The sequence below is a fragment of the Pogona vitticeps genome, chromosome 1, assembly GCF_051106095.1.
Source record: "Pogona vitticeps strain Pit_001003342236 chromosome 1, PviZW2.1, whole genome shotgun sequence".
In the NCBI taxonomy this organism is placed as follows: domain Eukaryota; kingdom Metazoa; phylum Chordata; class Lepidosauria; order Squamata; family Agamidae; genus Pogona; species Pogona vitticeps.
In genome coordinates this window covers 150,656,101-150,681,383 of record NC_135783.1, presented here as the reverse complement: position 1 = coordinate 150,681,383, position 25,283 = coordinate 150,656,101, and the positions used below count along the sequence as shown (strand labels likewise).

The window sequence follows — 25,283 nt, the reverse complement described above, 5'->3', positions numbered from 1 at the left end:
TCACGACCCGGGGTTCAATTCCCAGGTAGGCGGCTCAAGGTTGACTCAGCCTTCTATCCTTCCGAGGTCAGTAAAATGAGTAGCCAGCTTGCTGGGGGGGGCAATGTGTAGCCTGCATAATTAACATGTAAACCGCCCAGAGAATGCTTGAAGCTATGGGGCAGTATATAAGCAGTACGCTTTCCTTTTGTTTGCATTATTCAATTAGCCTTATGGTACAAGGCTGAAACATTTCAAATGAAAAGATCCTAAGAGTGGCTGGGTGTGGTGTAGTGGGGTGCCATCTTTGCATCCAAAGGGTAGATTAGCACAACACTAGATGCCATACTGAGGTTCCTTCTCTGTTCTAGAACACTGAATTTTCACTTCCTGGAAGTATTGTTTGAATCTACTTGGGAATCAGTAAGTTATAAAAGGGGGATGGCAGGGAGACAAGGTTATAAGGAAGCGGGGAAGGAAAGCAAGGGGAAGAGTTTAGAAGGGGTGGGTGGGAAATAGGATTTTCAAAATCACTCTCTTCAAAGCTCAAAATAGGGATGGGTGAGAGAAGAGTGAAATAAAGGATAAGATATTTTATCTTTTTCTTGGGAACGGGGATCTGGTAAGCCTTTAATGACAATTTATTCTAAACTTAATTGTTCAAAAATGGTCATATTCTCAATTTAAACTTAGCTGAATTAGGTTTTGGCTCATAAACAGTTTACTAAATAGTTAATGCTTCCTACAAACTCTCCCATCTCTAGGTAGGACTTGATCAATGTGTTCCTCAGACTCTGCTTTAACATTTCCTTTCTGCAGTGGTGCTAGACGAGCAGAGGTTCAGATCATGCTATGGATTCTCTGCCTGAAACTAAACCATCGGGGGCATGTTGGTATTGAAAGTTCATTAGCTGCCTCCATGAGATATGTAGGTGACGGCAGTACAGTCCTTAACTGGTGGACAATGACAGAATTTCCGGTGTTTGGAACCTGCAGCTAGCAGAAAATAATAATACATAGGCTACATTGAATTAACTCCACTGGCTTCTGAGCTTAATGGAAGATGCTGGTTTTGATCAATAAAGCCCTGAACTGCTTGGGGCCAGGATATATGAAATAATGTCTCCATCTGTATGAATTTGTCTGGAGACTGAGTTCCTCAAAAAGGCCCTGTTGCTTGTTCCACCACTCTTGAGACAAGGTTGGTGGGTACATGAGATACAGCGTTATTTCTATGAACACTCTTTGGAAGTACATCTCAGGCAAAGTTAGGCTGGCTCAGTCTTAATGAAGGAGTACTGCAGTACTGCACCAAAAACTCTGCTCACAGTTCAGGTTTAATCCCCGCTAGCCAACTCAAGACTCACTCAGCCTTCTATTGTTCTGAGATAAATACAGTATCAGGCTTGTGCGGGGTGGGTGGGGGTGGGCAGGCAATGTTTAGCCTTCGTAATTAAATTGTAAACCATCCAGAGAGTATTCGCCAAGGCTTTCACGGCTGGGATCTAATGGTTGTTGTGGGTTTTTTGGGCTCTTTGGACGTGTTCTGAAGGTTGTTCTTCCTAATGTTTCGCCAGTGTCTGTGGCCAGCATCTTCAGAGGACAGCATAATGCTGTCCTCTGAAGATGCCGGCCACAGAGACTAGCAAAACTTTAGGAAGAACAATCTTCAGAACATGGCCAAAGAGCCCGAAAAACCCACAACAACCATCCAGAGAGTGCTTAAAGCACTAGAGGGCAGTATATAAGCAGCACGCTTTATCGGCAGCTTAAACAATGATATTTGAAAGGGCCTTTAGTCTTCAGGACTGGTTTTTAAAACTTGCTCTTAGGGAATGTTTCAGATCTGCTTTTGTTTTTAAAAATATTTTAATCTGTTCCATTCTTTTAAACTTGTTTTAAAGCTACTGTAAATTGCTCAGGGAACCCGGTTCTTCTTGTTTTATGTTTTAAATAAATGAATAAATTCTGCCTCTGTTATTCTCTTCCCCTAATTGTTGGTGGCATAATGGAAGCATATGTTTCACTCGCATAACAAGAGATGGAGTACAAGACTGCTTTATAACAGACAGCCAACAAGGGTAAATCCACACAAGAAAACTCTTTGTAGGACTGAATTGTAACCTTACAAATACAAATACAAGGAATTATTCAATAGTTAGTCTCTTCTTTTTAAAACCAATAACAGTTTATATTTATGGATGAAGTTATGCATTTAGCATTAACATGTGTACAAATACTAGTGTCATTTTTACTTAAAAATAGTAAAGATACAGTCCGGAGCACATTCATATTGGATCCATTGTCCAGAAAAAAAAAGGGGGGGATATTGTTACCTTTCTCCAAGCACATGTAAGATAAGACAGTTTTCTCATTATCATATTTTTGTTGATATTCTTTCTAGTTTGGCAAATACAGTAGTTTAGTTCCCAGTTTCTGGCAAAAAACATTTCTGGAGCCACTAACAGACTGCCAGAAAAGAGTATCTTCAGTTCATCACCCTTAGTATCTTGAATTTCATCCAGCAGACTTAATCTCTCTTGCAATCTTGTGTGTGTGAAATTTGCACATTAATTTGATAACCATATCCCTGAATCCTTAGGTTTTAAGGTAACAGATCACAAATACAAAACAAACAATTAGAAAATAATGATTTTTTTAAAAAAAATTAGGTTGTGGCTCATCCTATGTCAAAAGACTACACTTTCCCACCATTCTTGACTATTGGCTCTAAAGCTGATTGAAGCTGAAGGGAGTGGAGCCCAACATCTGGGAGATACAGATTCCCGCCTTTGTTGCACACCCAGTTCAATGCCCACAGAGCCATGTATTCCAGATTATTTTAATTTGGGATTCCTTCAGAGCAACTGTCTTCTACTGTGATTTTAAAGCTATAACTGAGAGCGCACAACTTATTACAGTGTTTGTGCCCAAGACATGATCCACTTTCATCTAATTTTTGCTGAACTATATAACTAGGTAAGATAATTCTACAGCATACGTCTACACACTCAGTGAAACTGCATACAGGACAAACCAATTTGCCTGACAATACATCTGTACCTGCTGCAGCTTGAAAATAAAATACTGTCAGCTATGATAATGTGACCATAAAAAGCAATGATTAAATCCCATCACAAGACCAGATGTTTCAGTTTCAAGTAGTACACACATCATCAAAAGGTGGGACACAAGTTTTTTTCACCAGAGAGTCTACATATTCTCTCTAGCTCAAAATGACCTTCTTCTGTTTAATCATGTTCATGGTAAACACTTATAATTTAACTGAGCCACCAATCTCATATTAAAACCATTTTTAGAACCTTCTGTTCTAGAGCCAGCTTCTAAAATTATATACATCCAACCACCACATGACAACTGGCAGCTGTACATCTGGGTGGGGTTCTTTCAAAGTTTGCCTTAAACCAGTTGAGAACAACTGGGCAATCCTCAACTTGTTCCACCATGACAAATGTATATTTGGAATAAACATGATCAGTGCAATCCTATGACACTATGAATCTCAAAGATTCTCTTGTCCTCAAATAGTAGGCCTCTGTGTAACGTCTCAACTTTGATTTTCAGCCTTGAAATACCTCAATTTAAGTGTGAAAATCTGGTTATATATAGAATTGTATCAGGAATGGTTATTTGCTTTGAAAATTGTACTATCAAATATGCTATCATAGGCAACATCTTTTTTGCTGCTCTTCATTTTGACTCAATGTGAACACCTTGAACACATGACAATACAAACTTATATCACGTAATACACAAAAATCTATTGTCATATATAGAATAGATGTTCTAAAATGACTATCTGACTACAATAGCTGAAATCCTGTTGCTTTGTTACATAGGCAGAAGACAAATGTGACAACATGCACTTGCTTCCAGCAGGCAATTTTATGGATTCTTCAGCATGCACAAAACCAGCAGGTGTGTGTGTGTCCCTTGATAATCATACCAGCAACTATTCAATTGTCAGTGAGTAAATGTTGCACCATTGGCTTTCTGCCTCCTTATCTGTGGAACAGGATCTTAGCCAGCATTTGGTGCTTCCTACAAAAAAGAACAACTTTTCTCCCTTATTATTAGTGCTATCCTAATGTCAACAGCATATCATATTGTCTTTATCTTAAATATATAGTTTCTATTTAGCAGCAGTAAATATTGTTCTCAAGGTATTGTCATCTAGGTTATTCTGATTTTGGACTTAGTCACTCTAAACCAGTGGTTTCCAAACTTGGGTCGCAAGCTTGGAATGTTCTTGGACTAAAACTCCCTGAAGCCTTCACCACTAGCTGTGCTAGGCAGGATTCCTGGGGGGTTTAGTCCAAAAACATCTGAGGACCCAAGATTGAACACATGTGGTTTTTTAAAAAAGAAATAATAATTCTTTTAACAAAAGAAACATAAATAAAACCCCCAGAAATGCTTCTTTTCAAAAACTAGGCGGTCACCTGTGGCTTTGCTTGGAGGGGCTGACACTAAGAGGCTGGGGACATCTTGGGTACATAAAAATGGACCCTATACCTCTGGGGTTTGGCCTCCACTCTCTTATATAGAAGATCAAGGACATAGCCAGACCTCAGAAGACAAGGCATGGCTTTATGTGAAAGTGACTCAAGTCTCAATGAATTAATCTGAGTCCTTAGTGAACCAAGCACTTGTTAAATGACACAAACTGTTTCTTTTCCCAGGGAAGCTTGCTCACCACTAAAATTATGCTAAGAGGCTGAAGACCTACAAGGAAGACACAGACAAGACAGTCTCCTTATCTGCAGAATGTGTGCAGTGCACGGGCTTGTGTAGTTTGCAACCTTTTGTGCATTTACATACAGCTCATGGTCCGGCACTACTTCAGTGTAATTTAACAGAACTAAACAGCTCTTCCCACTCTCCACTGATACTTCACCTGTGAGGTAGGTATTATGTGAAGAATTGATAAAGTAATGAGACAAGGGCTGGCCCATATCTTCATTCAGATCCAGTTTTTCAGGTGGAACCACTCCATTCTCCTCTCCACTCAAATAGCTCATAAATCCATCCACTGATATCTGCCCTGGGAGGAAGGAAAGAAATTCAAGAAAGAGATTTTATTTCCAGGTACTCATTTGCCTTGCATCAACTCATTCAGATTCTCATTTTTAAAGAGCAACATTTAATACATTACTCATTGTATTAGCATTGAGTGTCAACACCAGGCTTCCATTGACCCTTACCTACAGACTGATCTCGAAACACAAAGCAGTGGTAAAACAGCAATGGGGAACCTGTGACTATACCATTGGATTACAATTCCCATCAGCCGCTTCCTCCATAATACTGTGCTGAAGGATGATGCAAATTGAAGACCAACCAAATATCTAGCCAGTCACATGTGCCCCATTCCTTTAAAAAAGATAGCAAAGAGACTCTTGTTATTATTCAATAAAGTTTTGCTAGAAAGTGAGTGACCCAAGAACATTCATCACATTAGTTTATTGCAAAATTCAATCTGACTGGGTGCAGACAAAAAGAGTACAGAACTGCAGGAGAGTACAGCAGAGAACCCATTCAGTGAACAATCCACAAGTACTGTTGACCAGTGAAAAAGACCAAAGAGGGAGAAAACGAGTGTGGAGTGGAAGTAGAAAACGAGTGTGGAGTGGAAGTAGACTGAATCCGAAAAACATTAATTAAGTACTATGCCACTGTATGTGAACCTAAGAACTGGGTGAATACATCTTTGTGGAGAGTTTCTGTGCACACTTGTGGACAGAAGAAAGAGAGAGGAAGGAAGGAAGGTGTGAAGGGAGTGTGTATGAGTATCATACATGAAGCCCATGTCATACCATGTCTGGAAGAAATTTATAAATTAATATCAGAAAAAGAGTTTAGCTATAATTCCAAATTCCTATCTATTCATGGGATCTCAATCAAGGCTATACTTACACATTGCTGAAAAATGAGGTGGGTTGGACCACCTCAGTCTCATTGTTGAATACTCAGCTATACTATACTAAATACTTCCTTGAAAAAGAAAAGTAACACAGCTGGCAAAGACATGGGCTAGAAACCTCCATCCACTGTACTAGACTCTACATAAGTGAGCATGAAAGATGGTCCTTTCCACCCTGTGGTCTCTGAAATGTAAGTCTTTTCCACTACTCTGTGTTCTACCCTGACATGTTGAACAGAAAAGGGTGACAAACCACAACAGCTGTACAATACCACGTTGCACACTTTCTCAATTGTGTAGAGAGAATATGGCAATTTTTCTCTAAGCCTGTCCTTTTAACTGTGCCATTTTTTTCCTCAATCACGATTAAGCAGTGCTGCAAATGTCAGAAAAGGTGAATGCTTGATTGCAGAACAGGAAGACCCAATGTTTTCAACAGTTTTTTTAAAAAAAATAATAACCACCCACACATCAAGGTTGAAAGGAGGTGAAGCTTCATACACACATGTATGTCATAAAAAGATTGTTAATTGCAATCAAGTACGGTGGATAAACTATCCCAACAATTTTCACTTGATAATGAGAATTACTTGAAAATTACTGAATAAGTATGTTGGAGTAACCCTTTCCAAGTATTATAAAAACATTACGAACTCCTACGGGATAATTGGTAACTTCTGAATACGTTACTGCCCATGCCAGTTTGGATACTCTGGAAGATTTATTTTTTTAAGATTATACTTTTTTCAAGTTTTCTTTCTGAAGTACCAGTTATTTCCTGGATCCTGGTTAAGATCCCAGTCTACATTTCAGCAGTCAGAGCAAGAACAGTGAAGCAACCTGAGAACAGTGAAGCAACCTCCGTGGAAGTTTTGGATCAGATTTCAGTGTTCCTTTTCAAACAGAAGAAGAAACCTTTCTACAAATGGGCAATCCAGCCCTGCCAGTCACAGGGAAGATTTACTTTTATATTATTAGAATTCCGGTAAGGTTCTGATAGTCATGTTTCCAGTGACAACAGTGCAATCCTAATGTCCTCCATATGGTCATATTATTAATAGAATGGCTTCTGTCAACTCCAATTGGTTTCTTTCCAGATATGACGTCAAAAGAGCAAATAGGAACATTCAGTGAATATACAATGAGACAGAGGAACAAAGTTTTAAGATAATACTTCCAGAAAGTATAAAGGGTTCAGTGATTATGCTAGATAGTGATAATATATGACTAAATATATCAAATAATGATAGAATAAAGTCTGCAAGAAATCATCTGTATTTACACCTTTTCTTCCTAACCTCATACGCAGCTGAACAGAGCTTGTGCTGAAATCTCCTTTCATAACCCAGTTCAGGGGGAGAAAAAAGTGGCATATTATGAAGAAAGCTGCCTGCTTTTATTTCTTCTTCCTCCTGGGATTTCTTTTGCTGTTTTTTTTCAATAAGATGTGCACTAGTTAAAAATGGCTCAGGGAATGGACAGCACTAATAGCTAGTCCTTTTGTGAAGTCTAAACTCATTCCTTGTGAACAAAACTACTGAAAAGGAACACTAGTTATTTTTTTCTTCGAAACAATATGCTAGAGCTCTTTTATCTACTACAGTCTTTCAAAAGGAAGCAGATCAATGGAATGGAAAGCAACAAGGTGGGCCTTTTCCCCATGCAGTGGTTCTGCTCCTGAAAATGTAGGAAAAGGTCTTGACAATAGCTCTAAGAGGCTCTTCCCATCCCAATGAATTAGCATTATGTGAGGGGGACATACACTGCTTCCCACTAATCAGGAAAACAAAGCTGTACATTTTGGAGCCTTCATGTGGAAGCGCTTTAGAAATTGGGGGTGGGGTGGGGGGCAGAGTTGTAACCCACAAGGGGAACTTCCAGAAGAAACAAAATCTCCCTGCTGCAGAACTGTTTCCTTTCCAACATGCAGAGAGCAAGAATGAATGGACAGGGTGGTGTGACTGAAGAACTTGTGTGGTCATCCCCACTCTATCCCTCATTGCATAAGAGTATATACGCTGAACCCATCGCATTAAAGCAAAGAAACTTTTTAAAAGAATGGGTGTCAAACATTTTTAAACAAACGTATCACATCAGCACAGCTTATATTGAGCTTCACTTTGGAGTATTGTAATTGGGGGGGGGGAAACATAAAATGTGTGTAGATATACTTATTGTGTGGACAATATGTTTGACTACTGTGACTTTATATTGATGCTATATGACTCAAGGAGAGAGGCCAATAACTGTGATTTCATGCTGAGATGTGTGCAAAAAAAAATAAATAACTGCAAACGGCTCTAACATCTAAAACTGTGACAGACTTTTTCATTTAAAATATTTATATCCCACCCTTCTCCTTAAAAAGGACCCAAGGTGGCTTATGGTATTAAAAAACAAACAGAATTAAGAGTTAATGTTGTTATTACAAATGTTAAAAAAGAATTTAAAATATAATATTTAAAATTAGTACATAAAAATAGTACTAAAAATACAGCACTGAAAACAACAAAAATGCGACAGTCCTATTTTATATCAAACCCACCCAGCCATCATGAAGGGGAAGCTTGCCTACCGAGAAAGGTGTTTGCCAAGCCTGGCCTCCAGTGGGAGGGAGTTCCAAAGTCTGGGAGCAGCAATAGAGGAGGCCCTCTACCATGTCCCCAAGAAACACACCTGTAAAGGTGGTGGGACTAAGGGAAAGGCCTCCCTCCTCCAATGATCTTAAAACCTGGGGGGGGGGAGGGCTCAGAAAGGGAGATGCAGTCTTTGAGATAGCACAGCAGATCATGTTCATTGTGATTTCTCAACTTATGGCAGTTCACATCTACACTGCCTTTGTTGTGTTGGCATAAAACCCCAAAAGGATTTGGCCATTAAAATTAACACTGTTGTTAAACTGAGCTGACCTACACTGAAATAAATTAACACCTATGAAAACATTCACAGTGCTCACTGTCAGAGTTTTCTGCTACACATTTGATGTAGACACACGTAGCTGTCCTTCCGTAGGCGGACAAAGACCCTTTTCCTCCAAAACACCTTTAGTAAATAACTGGTTGCTAAGGAGGGTTTTTTTAAAATGGAGGATGCTGTATCTTTTACCTTGTTTTATGAGCTTTCAAATGGTTTTAAACTATTTTTGTTCAATAGATTTAACATATATACAATACAAATTTATTCTACCGCCAAAAGCCCGTTTAATATATATATAGCATGCTTAATTGTATTATTGCATACATTACAAATAATATGCCAATTCATATTGTAATCCATTGCATTTTAGACTGTCTTATATATCTTTTAAATATTTTTATGAGCCACTTTGAGACAGGTTCTTGAGAAAAATAAAAAATGCATGGATGGATGAAGTCTAACAAGTACATAAGGCAAACTCTACTGGATATTCCTGATATGTCCCCGAGGTTGCACGAGTATAGCCAGTATCAATATACTTTTTTATGTTAATATAATAGAAACACAATCTACCTGTACAATAAAAGATTCTAATATTACTTTCCTAAATTCTATGGCCAATGGCAATACAGAAAACCAACTGGCAAAGTCTCAGTTGGTGTAACCTGCTCTTTCTTAACAACAGCTAGAAGGTGCCGTACATACACAAACCTAAGGGAAACTCTAGCTTAGTAGTACTCCTGTGTTCTGTCACAATGATAAACACATGTATGTATATTTAACATCAATTAAGGCACAAGGCATATAGATCAATGTCTATCAATACGGGGGGAGGGGACACACATTAAATTAGCAACATACTGCTAAATTTGGTTTCTACTCCAGTAATCTATTTTTGGCTCCCACAGATCTATTCAGTGTAAGAATAATCCTTCAACTACACAAGGGACGTGACTGCTGACTCCACTCCTTTCCTTGCCTGATAGATCTCTATTAAGATGCTGCTGACCACTTCACTGAGCCTCCGCTTGGCTCTTCTGCACATTACTAAGTAACAGAATTTACCCTCTCTCAAAGAGGGAGAAACCCCCTCTGTGCCTCCCCAAGAAATGCAATCTGCTTTCATCAAGGAGATTACTTATTATGTCCTCATGCTGATGCTACTCACCAGACAGAGAATGTTTGACTACTGTGACTTTATATTGATGCTATATGACTCAAGGAGAGAGGCCAATAACTGTGATTTCATGCTGAGATACCTACTTGCGATTTTCAGGCTAACCGCTGTGACCTCATAATGAAGCTGCCTGCCAGCAGGACAGAGGCTGGCCTCTGTGACCTCATGTTTCTGCTCCCTACCTGAAGGTGAGAAGCTAGCCATTGTGACCTTAGACATGACTGTTTGAAGGAGCGAGACTAGCCAGACTGCCACCAGTCAATTATCTCTGTCCACAATATAAAAGATGTTTGTCCAAACACTTGTCTGGTAAAGCAAAGTGTGCTGCAGAACTTATTTACTGAAGTGTAGAAAAGTTAATAATATTCATAGATGTTCTTCAGTTGTTCGTTGTACACAAGCAAATCATTCACAGGTCTCTCTATACATACTTTCTTCAAGTGATATAATTAATTACCACCTTCTCTATTTAATTATCTTAACCAGCCTCAAACTCTGTCTCTGTCTCTTCTGACTCTCTGATTGAGAGAGTCTTAGCTCTATTAATATCTGTTCCTTCTCTCTCTGACTCTCTGGCTCTGACTCTTGACTGCTCCTCTCAGGCTCCGCCTTTTAACCTCTCTCTTGGCTCTGCCTCTCCACTACATTTGCCTAGTACATGGATAATACATGACTTATTTTGCATAACAAGGGGTGAACACTATATACCTCCCCCCTTAAATATGTTTGTTTGGGAGGGGAAACATGTTTTCCATTCCAAACAAACATGAATAATTGCATGACACTTTACTTACTCTCTGGCATCATTTTGCAAGAAATAACAATATTTATTATAATAATCACAATATCTTATTACTCTAAACATTCCAATATAACTCAATAATATACTTTACCTCATTAGTTATACTTACTACATTTAACATTTTCAACTTTCCAGAAATATACCACAATCAGGAAACTTTTACATAGATAATTAACCAGTAAATCAATAGTCCATTCCAGTTTGTTTTAGAAGTCCTTGAATCATTCTCCACGTTTCAGTTCATCAATATTCAGTTTTTCCACACTATACACAAACAGAACATTTCTTATAACATTATCAGCTTAGTTTATTCTCCCCCCCCATCAGTCATTTGGCTTTTGAGGCATGATCTGAGTCTCTTTTACTCCGTGGTTTACAAAGTTCAAGTCTTTCACCTTCCTGTAGTAAGATGCGCCGTGGACTGGTCTGGTTGTTACTGCCTCCTTCAGCTGGACACACAACTGCTGGCATTCAGGGGTCCCTCAGATGATCACTGACTCCTTCTTCCACATTCTCTTCCATCAACTGGAGGTCATCGGCCACTCGGTTGTCCACTGGACGTCCTCTGCTTGTCGTTTGTTAGTGACGTCTGCTTTAAGTCTGGCTCAGGGCTTCACTTTCTCAGCTGGGGAAAGGGTAGGCAGTTCCCTCTCCTCCTCCCAAACATCTCTGGATATGTCCCTCTTTAAGAACTCAGGGCTTATGCCTTCCTCCTCACTCACACATTCACTCACAGGTACTTTTTCTTTGCAATGTTTTCCCTATGTGGGGGACGACTATCATGGGTCACTTTAATATTCTCATGCAAGTTTCTCTTAAGTGCAATCAACAATTGGTTTGTTTTAGATGCACTGAGTATGGTAGCTGATTTTATTTCTTCATTCAGTGAGGACGTCAACATCCATGCTCAGGACTTCATGGCCACCATGACAACCATGGGGCTGTCTCAATGTGTCATCGGCCTGATGCATGAGAAGGGCCATACCTTGGACCTGGTTTTCTCAACAGGACTGGAAGATGGTGCTTTGGATGTGGAGGGGCTGGTTGTGACCCCATTGTCATGGTCAGACTACTTCCCGGTCAAGTTTAGTCTATTAGCTTCTTCTCCCCTCTGCAAGGGTGGGGGAATCTATTAAGATGATCCGCCCTCGGAGACTAATGGATCCAGATGGATTCCTGAATGCTCTGGGGGATTATCCGTCTGATATGGTCGGCGCTCCTGTTGAAGCTCAGGTCACCCTTTGGAATAGAGAGATGACCCGGGCGGTTGACATGATTGCACCTAAGCGCCTTCTCCCTGCACGCAGAGCCCAGACAGCTCCCTAGTATACTTCTGAACTGCGGGCGATGAAGCGAGAGGGGAGACGGCTGGAGCGCAGGTGGAGGAAATCCCGCTGGGAGGCCGATCGAACACGACTTAGAGCCCATTATCGGGCCTATTTCGTTGCAATACGGCTGGTGAAACGGCAATATTTCTCCAGCCGTATTGCTTCCTCAGAATGTCGTCCGGCAGAGCTGTTTCGGATGGTCCGGGATCTTCTTCAACCGGGAAATCCGGTGGAGGTCCTGGACTGCTCATCAGCTCGCTGTGATTAGTTTGCCATCCATTTTGAGGGGGAAATTGCTCAGATTCACAGCGGGTTGGACTCCGCAGTTACTACAGAATCAGAAGATGTGTCCAGTGTGCCATGCTTAGGTCAAGTATTAATGGATGAGTTTCAATTGTTGAGACCTGAGGATGTGGACAGGGTGCTTGGAACTGTCTGTTCTACCACCACTCCGCTCGACCCTTGCCCATCCTGGCTAATTGGAAGATTAGCCAGGGGGGTTCGCACCTGGGTCCAGGAGGCCGTGAACGCCTCTTTGAGAGAGGGAGTGGTCCCTACCACTTTGAAAGAGGAGGTAATTCGACCACTCCTTAAAAAGCCTAACCTGGACCCAAGGCTGGTGGTTAACCACTGACCAGTAGCGAACCTCCCTTATTTGGGCAAAGTGTTGGAGTGAGTTGTGGCCGGGCAACTCCAGGCACTGCTGGATGAAACAGATTTTCTGGATCCATTTCAATTGGGTTTCAGGCCGGGTTTTGGCATGGAGACTGCCTTGGTCGCCCTGTACGATGACCTTTGCCGGGAGAGACACAGGGTGAGTATGTCCCTGTTGGTACTCCTGGACCTTTCAACAGCTTTCGACACCATCAACCATGGTGTCCTTCTGGATAGGCTGGCTGGGTTGGGAGTTGGGGGCACCACTTTATGGTGGTTCCGCTCCTTCCTGGATGACTGTGTCCAGAGGGTGGTGCTGGGGGACAGTTGCTCTGCCCCATGGCGTTTATGTCATGGGGTTCCTCAGGGCTCAATACTGCCCCCCATGCTGTTCAACATCTACATGAAACCGCTGGGAGAGGTCATCAGGAGGTTTGGGTTGAGGAGTCAGCAATATGCTGATAACACTCAGCTCTACCTCTCATTTTCCACCAATCCAGGTGAGGCAGTTTCTGTGCTGAACTCGTGTCTAGACCTGATAATGGACTGGATGAGGGTTAATAAATTGAAACTCAATCCAGACAAGACGGAAGTGCTATTAGTGGGTGCTTCGCTGGACAGGCTGGAGGGCCATTTCCCTGCCCTGAATGGGGTTACACTCCCCCTAAGGAACAGGGTCTGCAGCTTGGGGGTGCTCCTGGACCCCAGTCTAACAGTGGAAGCCCAGGTGGACTCGGTGGCCAGAGGTGCCTTCCTTCAGCTGCAGAAATTATACCAGCTATGACCCTACCTGGACGAGCGGAGTCTCATGACAGTCACACATGCACTGGTAACATCCCGCATAGATTACTGCAATCCGCTCTATGTGGGGCTGCCTTTGAAGACGGTCCGGCGACTGCAACTGGTCCAGAATCGAGCTGCGTGGCTGGTGAGAGGTGCAGCCGCTAGCGAACATATCCAGCCCATTCTGTTCAAGCTACATTGGCTACCAGTTGCTGCCCGGGCCCAATTCAAAGTGCTTGTTTTGACATATAAAGCCCTAAATGGCTTGGACCCTGGATATCTGAAGAACCGCCTCCTTCCATATGAATCTACCCAGCAGTTAAGATCTAGCCAGGGGGCCCTTTTGAAAGAGCCGTCCCTTAAGGAGGTAAGAGGGATGGCTTGTAGACAAACGGCCTTTTCGGCAGTTGCTCCCAGACTATGGAATGCCCTCCTGACTGAAATTCGTCTGGCGCCGACGCTGGTGACATTTCGGCGCCAGGTCAAAAGCTTCCTGTTCCAGAAGGCTTTTAATTAAAATAATATTAGCTGTGGGTCCGATGGCAATTTTATATATATATTAATTGTATTTTAAATGTTGAATTTTTATTGTATTTTAAATGTTGTAAGCCGCCCAGAAACCTTTGGGTAGTGTGGGCGGCATATAAATAAATAAATCAATAAATCAATAAATCAATAAATCAATAAACAAATTAACAAATAAATAAATAAATAAATAAATAAATAAATAAATAAATAAATAAACAAATAAACAAATAAACAAATAAACAAATAAACAAATAAACAAATAAATATGCTAGATAGGGGGCTGCCTTGCAAGGGTTTTAGGACTACTTGTTCCGCCCCTGCTAAAATCAAGTTTCTCCCCTCTATAGTTCTCAGTTCTGCTACTTGGTCCTCAGGACAGAATACTCTTTCCTGGGCCTCATACAAGCCTTTCTCTTTTTCAGGAGTACTTTCCAAGCTTGGCTCTGCCACTTCTAAGGTTTTTTTCTATATAAAAGCTTCTTATCCAGGCAAGACCTTTCAGGGCATTGGGGAGATAATAAAATGGATGTACTGGTGGCTGCTTCAAAGCAACCTATCAAACTAATTTCCTCCTTCTGCTCCTGAGCCAAACTATTTTTATTTGGATTATTAAGAAGCATTGTCAACTTCTGGACAATAATTAGGCTGACTTCCAAAGATACTTTTCTCCTCCAGCTTTCCTCTGCTACTGTATCCATTTCTGCTGCAGTGGGTGATTCCTGGCCCCCCTGTGAGCATGCAAGTACAAAAGCACTTAACATGCTCTATCAAATGTAAACCTTCTCTTTATGTCAGGTCTTTATCAGTCATAGCCCTCTCTGGGTGTTCAGGAATCAGTGGAATGGGATTCTCTCTAACTTTTGTAGTAATAATCATTCAAAGTACTATCTTCCATCTATTCCTCAATACAGGAAGGATCATTAGGAGTTTTCAAAATAACCTCATCAGCCATTTTGGTTACCTCATGGTTCTTTTCTAACTTGAGACATCCCTGGATAGATTCAGAGGTTAGGGAATCCATTTTTCCCTCGGGGATTGTTAACTGCTCTCTCAAGGAACCTGTTACTTTACAAGGACTCTGCACATACTTATACAGATCTAGCCTAATTAAACAAGGTGCAGGAATTTGATCAGAAATTGCCACGTCTGAATTTCCGATCCAATCTCTATAGTTTATTTTCACTTTAGCCATGGGTAAAATCACTGGAGTATAACTTTTTCCCTTGATGGTAACAGTCTGGTTTGGGAAAATTTGTTCTTTAGGAATCACCTCAGGATGACACAGGGTTGTGTTAGAACAAGTATCAACCACTCCTACATAAGACTTTCCATTAATGAGAAACCTCTCACCAGGGTTATGTATTAAAATATCTTCTGCCTTTACAAGAAAACAATGAACGGCCTGGGCTAGTGGCAGATCAGAATTTTCTGTCATGCCAGTTGCCATGGAGACAGAACTACCATTGTTACTGCTTCTCTCAGTGGCTTCAGCTGGTTTTAAACAGTAAACCTTTTTGGTCTGATTATCATCCTTCTCATTCCTAAGTTTAGTTTTCATACAATTGAATTGTAAATGACCGAATTCCCCGCAGTTATAACACTGTCTTCTTTGTTCACTCTGAGGAGATCTGTTCAACTTTAACTTTTCCTTAGGGTTCATTTGGGTCTGAGAACTAGGCCTGCTAATTTAGGTGAAGTACTACCCTGGCCTTCTTTTCCTGTTTTTTTGCCGAGGAAATTTTTGTTAAAGGGTTTCTTATGGTTGTCCCAGTTTTGCCTGTTGAAATTTACTTCAGAGAACCTGTGGTTTCGAATCTCCCCAATGTAACCCACTGTTTCAGCTGCTTCTAATAGATTTTTAGGATTTTTGTCCTTAACTACTTAACGCAATTCCCCAGGCAAAATAGAATAAAATTGTTCCAATCCAATCACATTTTTCATTTGCTCAAGAGAAGTGACATTTTCATGTTCCATCCATTTCTCCAAACATTGCAGCAGTTTAGCCCCTACCTGGGAATAAGATTCCTCAGGCTTTTTGGTCAGGAAACGAAATTTTCGCCTCAGGTGTTCTGCACTGATACCAAATCTAGAAAGTACCATTTTTCTATATGCTTCAAAATCTCTAGCCTGCTCCAAAGGCATCTGCGAATACAACTCAGCTAAATCTCCACTTATTTGGGATCTCAAAACCATCATTCTTTCATCATCCTTAATATTAAAGTCCCAACATTATCTTTCAAATGATATGAGGAAAGATTGAGGGCAATCTCCTGTTCTATACTGGGGAATTTTTTAAAGTCAGTTTTTGAGAGATTTCCCTCACTAGTGTAGTTATTGTTATTACAATTATTCTTTTGAGCAGCCAATTCTAATCTTCTCATTTCCATTTGAAATTTCATTTGTTTTAATTCCATTTGTCTGTTTTCTTGCTCAGCTTTTTCTCTCATCTCTAGTTGTCTTTTTTCCTGCTCAAATGCCATTTGTCTGGCCTCAGCTCTCTTTGATTTCTAGTTCCTTCAATTTAAATTCCTGTTCCAGCTTCCATTTCTCAAAATCTTGGGAGCTTAGAACACCTTCTCTCCCTGAGACACCCTGATGAGTCTCCTCCTGTTCCACAACTAGAGGGTCTCCACTTCCCTCCACTTCCTGAGGTAAACCTTATGCCTCGAGAATCAATTACCTCCATTCTTAGCTTTCTAATTCTTTTGATTGGCATAAGTATGTGTACTTCTTTGATAAGAGCTGGTTTCTATTGCAGAGTTAGTCAGGCCTCTTTTTTAAAACACTCTTTCACTGTTGCTTTCCTTTCCCGGTGTTTTTCTGGTGTACTATGTAGCTCTCACTTGGCAGCTAAACATGGCTCCGCTTTTTCTGGCACCACACCAGCCATGACAGTTTCTTGGTCTAGACAACCTTCTTGCCTCCAGACACAAAACAAATTCTGTTTTCAAGCCTCTGCTTTTTAAGTTCCTTTCACCTCAGACCTGTTCTGACCTTGGCTTCTGCTTTTTATCCACAAGCGCTCCATTAACACTCAGAGCCTTGGATTTTAAGTTAGCCCACTGGGTCTGTTCAAATCCTGAGGTAACTTCAAAAGGAATTTTCCCTTCAGTGTCATTCCCTATCTTAGTCCCCCCAGATCTGGGATCAGAAGCCTACAATCAAATCAGCCAAACCCCAAGAGGAGAACACTAAACTTCCATGCAACTACATGCAGTAAATGTTGAAGCAGCAGCAGCAGCAGCATTTTTCTGCTCTTGACCTGTAATCCATCTCTTTCTTGGAGATGTGGGCAAAAGCTCTTAGCACTTGTCGGAGCTGCAAAATCCCACTTAATGTGTGCCATTTTAAAACACAACAAGCAATAAAAGGGAACAAATCTCACTAACCCGTCATGCAAGACTACACTTCCCTCTTGCTGAGACACAGCCCTCTAAACCTCTGTTTGTTAACCCGTATCACTGATGCTTCCCTTTAATTTTTGGATTTATATTCTTCATCCCTTTAATTAACAAACATAAAACACTTCCTTAAGCATCTAATAATATGCTGAAAGAAAATTGCTACATAAACAGCAGGAGCTCATATTCCAATAAAATCTTTGGTTAAACTCATAACTAAATGTCATTAGCTGAGGCACCTACTGCAGATAAATGAACGTTCACAAAAGGGGACCCCCTTCAGCAAATTGGATCAAATGTTCTTTTTAATTTATTTTCGTTTTATTTACTCCAGGATATCATTACAGAATGTTAATAGGTTAGGTTTTGCAGTATTATATCAGGTTGGATATCACAGGGGACTTTGGGAAAGTACATTCTTCCCACAAAACAGGGGGGGGGGCACTCTGTTTTGAGGAGCTTTCCCAAAACATGTATTGATCTTCCCAAATTTTACAGGGCTCAAATACTCAGCCTATAGAGCAGAACAACATTCTGGCTTGAAGCTACTTTGCTTCTTCTTGTAGGAGGCTGAGTACAAAACAGAGGGAGACTTCAACGCACTGGGAGAGAAATGATGGAGCAAAGCAATCTCCCAAACAAATGGGGGGAGACAAGAGCTCCTCCTTTATGATCCGCCAAAAGTCTGTGTTGGGGCCTCTGTCCTTGTTAAATGTTTTGTACAACAATTCCCCAAATTCCCAAGCTAACATGATCAGTCAGGCTTTATGTTAGAAGCATTGTAGTACAATTAATAAACATAATTTTCATCCAGTGATGGGCAACAACAAGAACATTTGGGGCAGCTAACATCACATGTACATGTTGAGGGACACAGAGTATACTGACTAGGGTATGATGCTGCCTGTTCTTTGCACTCACTTGGTTCTACTAACCCCAATCTGCAGCCTACGAAGTGACTTCCAAATAACCCATTTTTCTGTGTGACCAAGGTCTAGACTTTCCTGGCATTCCACCCATTTTAAGAAGTGGGTATTGTAGTTCTTTCTTTCTCCAGTCTTCATTAAAAATCCAAGTACAATTGTAGCGCCAGCTTGCCTAGTGTTGCAGTGACAGTGTAGGGCCAGGAGCACCCTGGCAGCTACCCATGCATACTGGCGCTGATCTCTTCCCAGTACGCATGGGTAGCTGGGAATAATCTTTGTGATTATTTTAGGAAAAAAATAGCTAAACACCTTGTGTTTTATGGAGTGATGCTCTTCTCACGTAGACAAGCAAAGCTTGGAAAACTTACTTTTTAGGACCGTATCTCCTGAAGTATCACTGTCCAAACCAGTGCTCTATTCCAGAGCACTGGACTGGCTCCTATTTTGTTCGACATTTCCCAATTATTTCCTCAAGGTACAACAAGCTTTATACTGATGATCTCCCCAGCTCAGTCCGTCAGCTTTCAGAGGACACATCATCTTCCAAAAGATGCATCAGAAGAAGACACACAACAGAAATGAGATGTTACTATAAATTCTCTTCAACTGCTGAATGAGAGGTGACAGGGTCATAATTGCTTTTTCTTAGTAGATGTATCACTGGCAGTTTCAATTTGTCTTATTGTCTTTCATCTGTGCTTCTTTTGAAAGGAAAGAAGGAAGGAAGGAAGGAAGGAAGGAAGGAAGGAAGGAAGGAAGGAAGGAAGGAAGGAAGGAAGGAAGGAAGGAAGGAAGGAAGGAAGGAAGGAAGGAACGAACGAACGAACGAACGAACGAACGAACGAACGAACGAACAAAGCCATTTTGGATTACTTAAAGACATTAGAGATTAATTAGAAAAGCCATCAACTGCAAAAGGCAAATGTCTGTTCATTTAGGAAATTCTTAAGACTTAGAAAAAATCTCTGTAATGCAAACAACTGCACTGTATGGGGAGAAGTCAGGGAGAAATAACTTATGTTCAGATTCATTTGACTCACTTGGCCTTTTTAAATATTCTACTCATTAGCTCATCTCTAGATTAACGCAGAGTCAACACTAAGAGATATGTGATCAAGCAGACTTGATACCCAATGGTGGGAGGTGATTCTTGAAGCACTCTAGTCTAGGCTGATTATTTCTTTCACTTAATACATTCATCTTAAAGAGTTGAGGATGGTGCATCAGGTCCCTTCTGAGGATACACTAACTGATCTTACTAACCACTGGAAACTTATAATCAGAGCGGGAGGTCCCTGAGCCCCAAATTTTGGGCTTATAACCCCCCTCCTTTGATCAGATCATAAGCTAACCCTGATCACAATGATCCTGCACTGGGCTATGGTTAGGTTAGAACTGAATAATGTGCACAAGGTAATTAAGTAAGGTTCCTGGCTGAGTGGAAATCTGAACCCACTCAGCCTTCCTAGTCCTAGTCCAACATATTAGTTGCTGTTATCACCCTGTTGCTGAAAAGAACAGCACCTTGAACTCAGCATAGTGTAGGTGGTAAAGGACTGAAGCCATTCAACATGTTTTGCTGGTTCAAAGGTCTGCAAGTTTTTTTTTTAAACAAACAGATGTACTCGGCCTTCTTCAAAGACAGTCCTGTGTATCATGCATTATGATAAACCAGCCTGAAGGGAACCAGGAAGTGAATGACTATGTTCATGTCTGATTTCTCCAGAAAAAGCTATCGTTGATTCATCATTCAAAGATATCCAGTCTATCGAGCAAGATTAATGCTATAATAAATTACAAATAATTATAAAACAGTAAATCCCATCATCACCATCTCTCTTCTCAAAACATTATTTAGCAGAGTGCTGTCCTCTGAAGATGCCAGCCACAGAGACTGGCGAAACGTTAGGAAGAACAACCTTCAGAACACGGCCAAAGAGCCCGAAAAACCCACAACAACCATTATTTAACAGACTCACAATATTTAGTAAAAAGAACCGTGTAACTGCATGCATTAGGCTGATTTTTCAAACTTAAATAAGGTTGTCTATTTTCTAGCCAATGTGCACCAGTATTGTCTTTCCTTTCTTCAGCCCATTTATTTATGTTTCTCATCAGAACAAAATTCTGTATTTTTTCAACCCAGTCCTCCACAACTTGGATGCTTGCCTCCAGTATTTCTTGGATACAAGTTATCATGTACCTGCTCCCCTCCATCCTCTATTGCTAACATAGAAAGACAGGCGTTCTTAGACTGCAACGGTCAGGAATCCTGGCCAGCACACATGGTGGTGAAAGCTTCTGGGAATTGCAGTCCAGGAACACCCAGGTTTACCCAGGGTTGGGAATAACTAATTTAGAGGATGAATGGGTAGAAAAATATAAGGGATGAATGACTAGGAATAATAAGAGGCCTTACTGTTTTATGCATTCTGGGATATTTTTATAATATCTTTAAATCTTTTAAAGAACATTCCCATCAAAAAAAAAATCATTTTTTTCATGTGAGGTCCTGTACCTTGAGCTTTAATTTATGTCGTCATTTTTGTAAATTTTAGAGAATCCTGTTCTTCTTTGGCACAATTTTCACTTTACTGACAGCAGAAAATTATGCTGCAAACCTGTACTCAATGACTTGACAGTAATTTGCATTGAAAGGAGTGGCCAGAATCCTATCACACCACGTGACTAGGTAAGGAAAACAGTGCAAGCAAGTGTAGCTTCTTAGGAGGCCATCCATTAGGCCTCCCCTTATCTATCACATATGCAAAGTGTCATGAGCAAAAGGGGACTGCTTGTGCTACTGCCCTTTACTGTGTGGTTTTCCTGAGCAGGATTATTCTGAATGGTTTGCAGCATTTACAGTATATATGATGGGGAAACTGTTAGTCACTGAAAGAGGTAACAATAACAATAACAATAGCAATAGCAATAGCAATAGCAATAGCAACAGCAGCAACAACAACAACAACAACAACAACAACAACAACAACAATAATAATAATAATAATAATAAAAATAAAAATAAAAATAATATTAATAATAATATGCCAAGTCAACTACCATTCATGGTGACCCTTTCCAGGGTTTTCTAGGTATAGACTACTCAGAAGTGGTTTACTATTGCTGTCTTCTGAGGGCTCTCTCAGACTGTGCAGCTTGCCCAAGGCTATACAGGCTGGCTCTTCTTTTGCAAAGTACAGAGATTGGACTCCCAACCTCTGGCTCCATAGCCAGGTACGTAACTCACTAAGAAAATTGCAGAAAGCCTCTCTGTCTTTTTCTTTTCCCTTCAAGATGAACTGGCATGGCTACCTATGTGGAGCTTGATTCTTTTATTCAAGGTTTCATGATGGGGCAACCGTTAATCACTGAAAGAGGTAATAATAATAATAATAATAATAATAATAATAATAATAATAATAATAATAATAATAATAATAATAATAATAATAATAATAATAATAATAATAATAATAATAATAATAATAATAATAATATGCCATCAAGTCAATATAGATACACTGTAAATGCTGCAAACCAATCAGAATATATATATTTCAATGAAGGTTTTTTTTTAAATGAAGGTATTAATCACTAAGTGGCTTACAAAACTTTGCTCAGGAATTGGTTGAAAGAGCATTTTTTTGACAAAACTAATGAAAAATGACTGGAAAACACAAATAGCACAGAGGAAAAAAGAGCTACATATTTACTTCTACCTTTTTTCTAAAATCAAGCCATCATGGATCACTTGGTCTCAAAGACTACAGGTCTAGATTACCAAAATAACCCTTGAATTTGCCTTGAATCCTTAATTCCACATCAAATATACATGTTTTCCACTTTAAAATAGTTTGTAGTGGCATGACTACTTTAAAAAGCTGTCAAACACTTGAATGAAGCAAGAAGTTCACCTAAAGACAACAGTAAGTAAAGACTTCAGACTACAGTATATAATGCTTATCTGAATGGAAGCGAAGAGTATTCTAGTAACATTATGAAGAGAAAAATTCACAAAAACATCATTCTGGATTAAGAAAGAATAGACATTCATTCATTCACTCTGAAGTCCTCTTAACATAAATATCTTATCAGCCTACAGAAGACTGTGCTACTACCACTACTGTACTGTATTGTCAAAACCACAAGATTACTTTGCTCAGGTTCAGTGAGTGGGACATCATTTCTACATCGCTTTTTAATTTCTCGGATTCTGAGTTCAAGCAAAACAGTCTTTGTCCTAGTGATTGCATTTATATGCTCTGAATCATCTATCCTATGAAGTGAAACACAGCAGAGAAACTAACCCAGCCCTCTTCACAGTTTCCAAAGGATGGAGTTAAATAGTCTCTGCATCAAAGCTGTCAAGCTGCATGCCAGCCAATTGGAAATGTGATTAAGCTTGAACCTGTGTGTGTTCTGCTGCACGTCTCTCCGCCCACCCCATAATTTGCTCACTGTTCGAAATCAGAAACAGAGTCCTAAAGAGAATGAAAATTACTGACCTTTCTTAGCCAAAGCATTATTGGGTTCATATTTTTCAATCAGCTGCTGAACCTGTTCCTGCTTCAAAGGAGGATAAAGAATTTCATTTAACCGTGGGTCTCGTTGTTTCAAGTTTATAAATTCCATCATCTGATCAACAGTTAGATATGGTCTGGTCTTGGCACCTCTGGAGGAAAGAAATCAAACAGGGGTAAAGAGAAAAGAAAGATGACCCAAGTGCTTTGCCTCTCTTACAACTCTGACCATTAGCATTTTGCTAGATTTCCCTGGAAACTGGCACATCATGGCTTTTGAATATGAAAGTCATGACTGCAATGAAGAGGCTCACTTAGATCACGAAGGCAATGATACCTTCTCATGTTGAAACCCATCACATTGAAATCCTGTACGCGGATTCTCATCCGTGCTAGAAACAAAGGATAAGAATGTTGTTTTCATGACCCTTCTTCTATCTCTAAGTAGGGAATGGAAATCAGGGACCCTGGGGACCACCTGTGCCCTGCAGGCAGTTTTTCCAGCTCTCAGCATTTCCTGGACTTCCCCATCTATCCTTAGTTTTTTCAGAGTCAACACAAGAACTGCTGCTATGGCAAGCCTCCAGGAGCAGCGATTTTCCCACAGAGTAAGATGGGCCCACCACAATTCATTCTAAAAGAAAATTCATTTCTCCCTTAGTCCACTTGTCTGAGGTTTGCTGTCTGAAGAAGTGGACTTGTCCACCAAAGCTCACAGTAAAATATAGCAGTCTTTAAGGTGACACCTTGTTTTTTTTTTTAATTATTTTTGTTTTGTTTTTGTCTGACATGTTTGAAAAGAAATACCAGTTTTAGCCACAGGGAGATTTTAAAGTGTTGTGTCTTATGTCTGTCACATTGTGAGGTGTTACTCATCTATAGGCTCTGCTCCTGTAGAGAATGAAGTGTTTGCCCAAGAGCAGAAATGAACACCACAGTGAAAGAGAAGAGCCTTCCCCTATGTGTGGGAGGGCTTCCCATACAAGAAAAAAAAAACCTTGGAAAATAATACAGAATGGGGAACCTATCCTCTTCTGAGGCATCATTTTCCATGTGAGATGAAGGGCTGAGCTAGGCCTTCCCTTCCTTGGGTGTTAGAGAAAGGGAGATGGGTAATGCCCATCTTACATGTATTTGTCATTGATATGTTACTAGCCTCTGAATCCGGGAGAGTTCAGTATCAGAGATGTGAGAATTAAAGCTGCAGGGAAAGGGATATATTAAACATAAAATTTACAATTAAATTGCTCCAGGTGTTCCAAAGCATTAGAGCATGAAATAACAAGAGCCCAGTTTTTTGCTAATTCAGTCTGTGCTGAATGTGATAGCTGATAGCATCTTCACTGAGTACTATGCTACCGGATATTTCACCCCCCCGACTCCTTCAGCCTTTTGGTGGTTGGAGAAGCTGTTATCTAATACATACTGCTTGTGGCATTCTCTCTTCTGCCAGCTGCTCTCACTGCCCAATTATTTTAACTGGACTTTAAGCCGGCATATGCCAGAAAGAAGAACAAGGACTGCCAGTGATATTCCCCTAGGAATAATTTCCTGTTAAAGTTCAAGCAACATAAAACAGCATCTTAACCTTAGTGGAAAAGATGTCTGGGTCCTCAACGCAAATGATAGGTTAAAATTTGGAACCACAACATCCACAAATCTGTCCCTGGGTATCAGAGAGTGATGCTGGAATATACATTACTCATTTCTTATTGTAAGCAGGCATAAAGAACCAATGTAAATGTGAAAAATTCATTCCAGTTAATTCCAGTTTCCAGTAAGTCTTACAATTCTAGGAAGATGTGGTCAATTTCAGGCCGAGGGCATAGGTTGCTTAAGAAGTCTCTGTATATTTCTGGAGTGAAGTCTTCTTGAGGAATGGAATCATTCTGTGGAGAATAATTAAAATAATGTACATAAAATTGCATGTTTCAGATTCTGTGACAATATATCCTCTTCTAGTCTATGTCTTCCCCTCATTACTACAGTGGACCCTTGACTTACAGACGGCTTGACTTACAGACTATTTGAGTTACAGACTTCTCTGGCCGCAAAATTTAGGTTTGACTTGCAGCCTGAGAATTGACTTACAGACCAGAAAAAAACCAAAATGGAACAAAAACGGCCTGTTACGGGATTAATCGGTTTTCAATGCACTGTAGGTCAATGGAGACTTGACTTACAGTCTTTTTGACTTGAGAACCGCCTTCCAATACGGATTAAGTTCTCAAGTCAAGACCCCACTGTACATGCTACTCCCTTCTTCCGACTCTATCAACTTTTCTCCTACTCTCTTGGTACCTCCACATTTCAGTGTTTCAC

The 25,283-nt window shown here is 40.3% G+C and overlaps 1 protein-coding gene across 1 annotated transcript in view; it reads right to left on the bottom strand.

Moving 5' to 3' along the window:
* The window catches only part of PLCB1 (phospholipase C beta 1), a 587,785-nt gene that overhangs the window by 152,414 nt on the left and 410,088 nt on the right, over window positions 1-25,283 (bottom strand). Inside the window, exons 8-10 of the mRNA XM_020809018.3 lie at window positions 24,750-24,850; window positions 22,947-23,113; window positions 4,898-5,044 (exon numbers count right to left, since the gene is read on the bottom strand). Of these exons, the coding sequence (XP_020664677.3) occupies window positions 4,898-5,044; window positions 22,947-23,113; window positions 24,750-24,850 (415 nt within the window). The remainder of the gene's footprint in view (window positions 1-4,897; window positions 5,045-22,946; window positions 23,114-24,749; window positions 24,851-25,283) is intronic.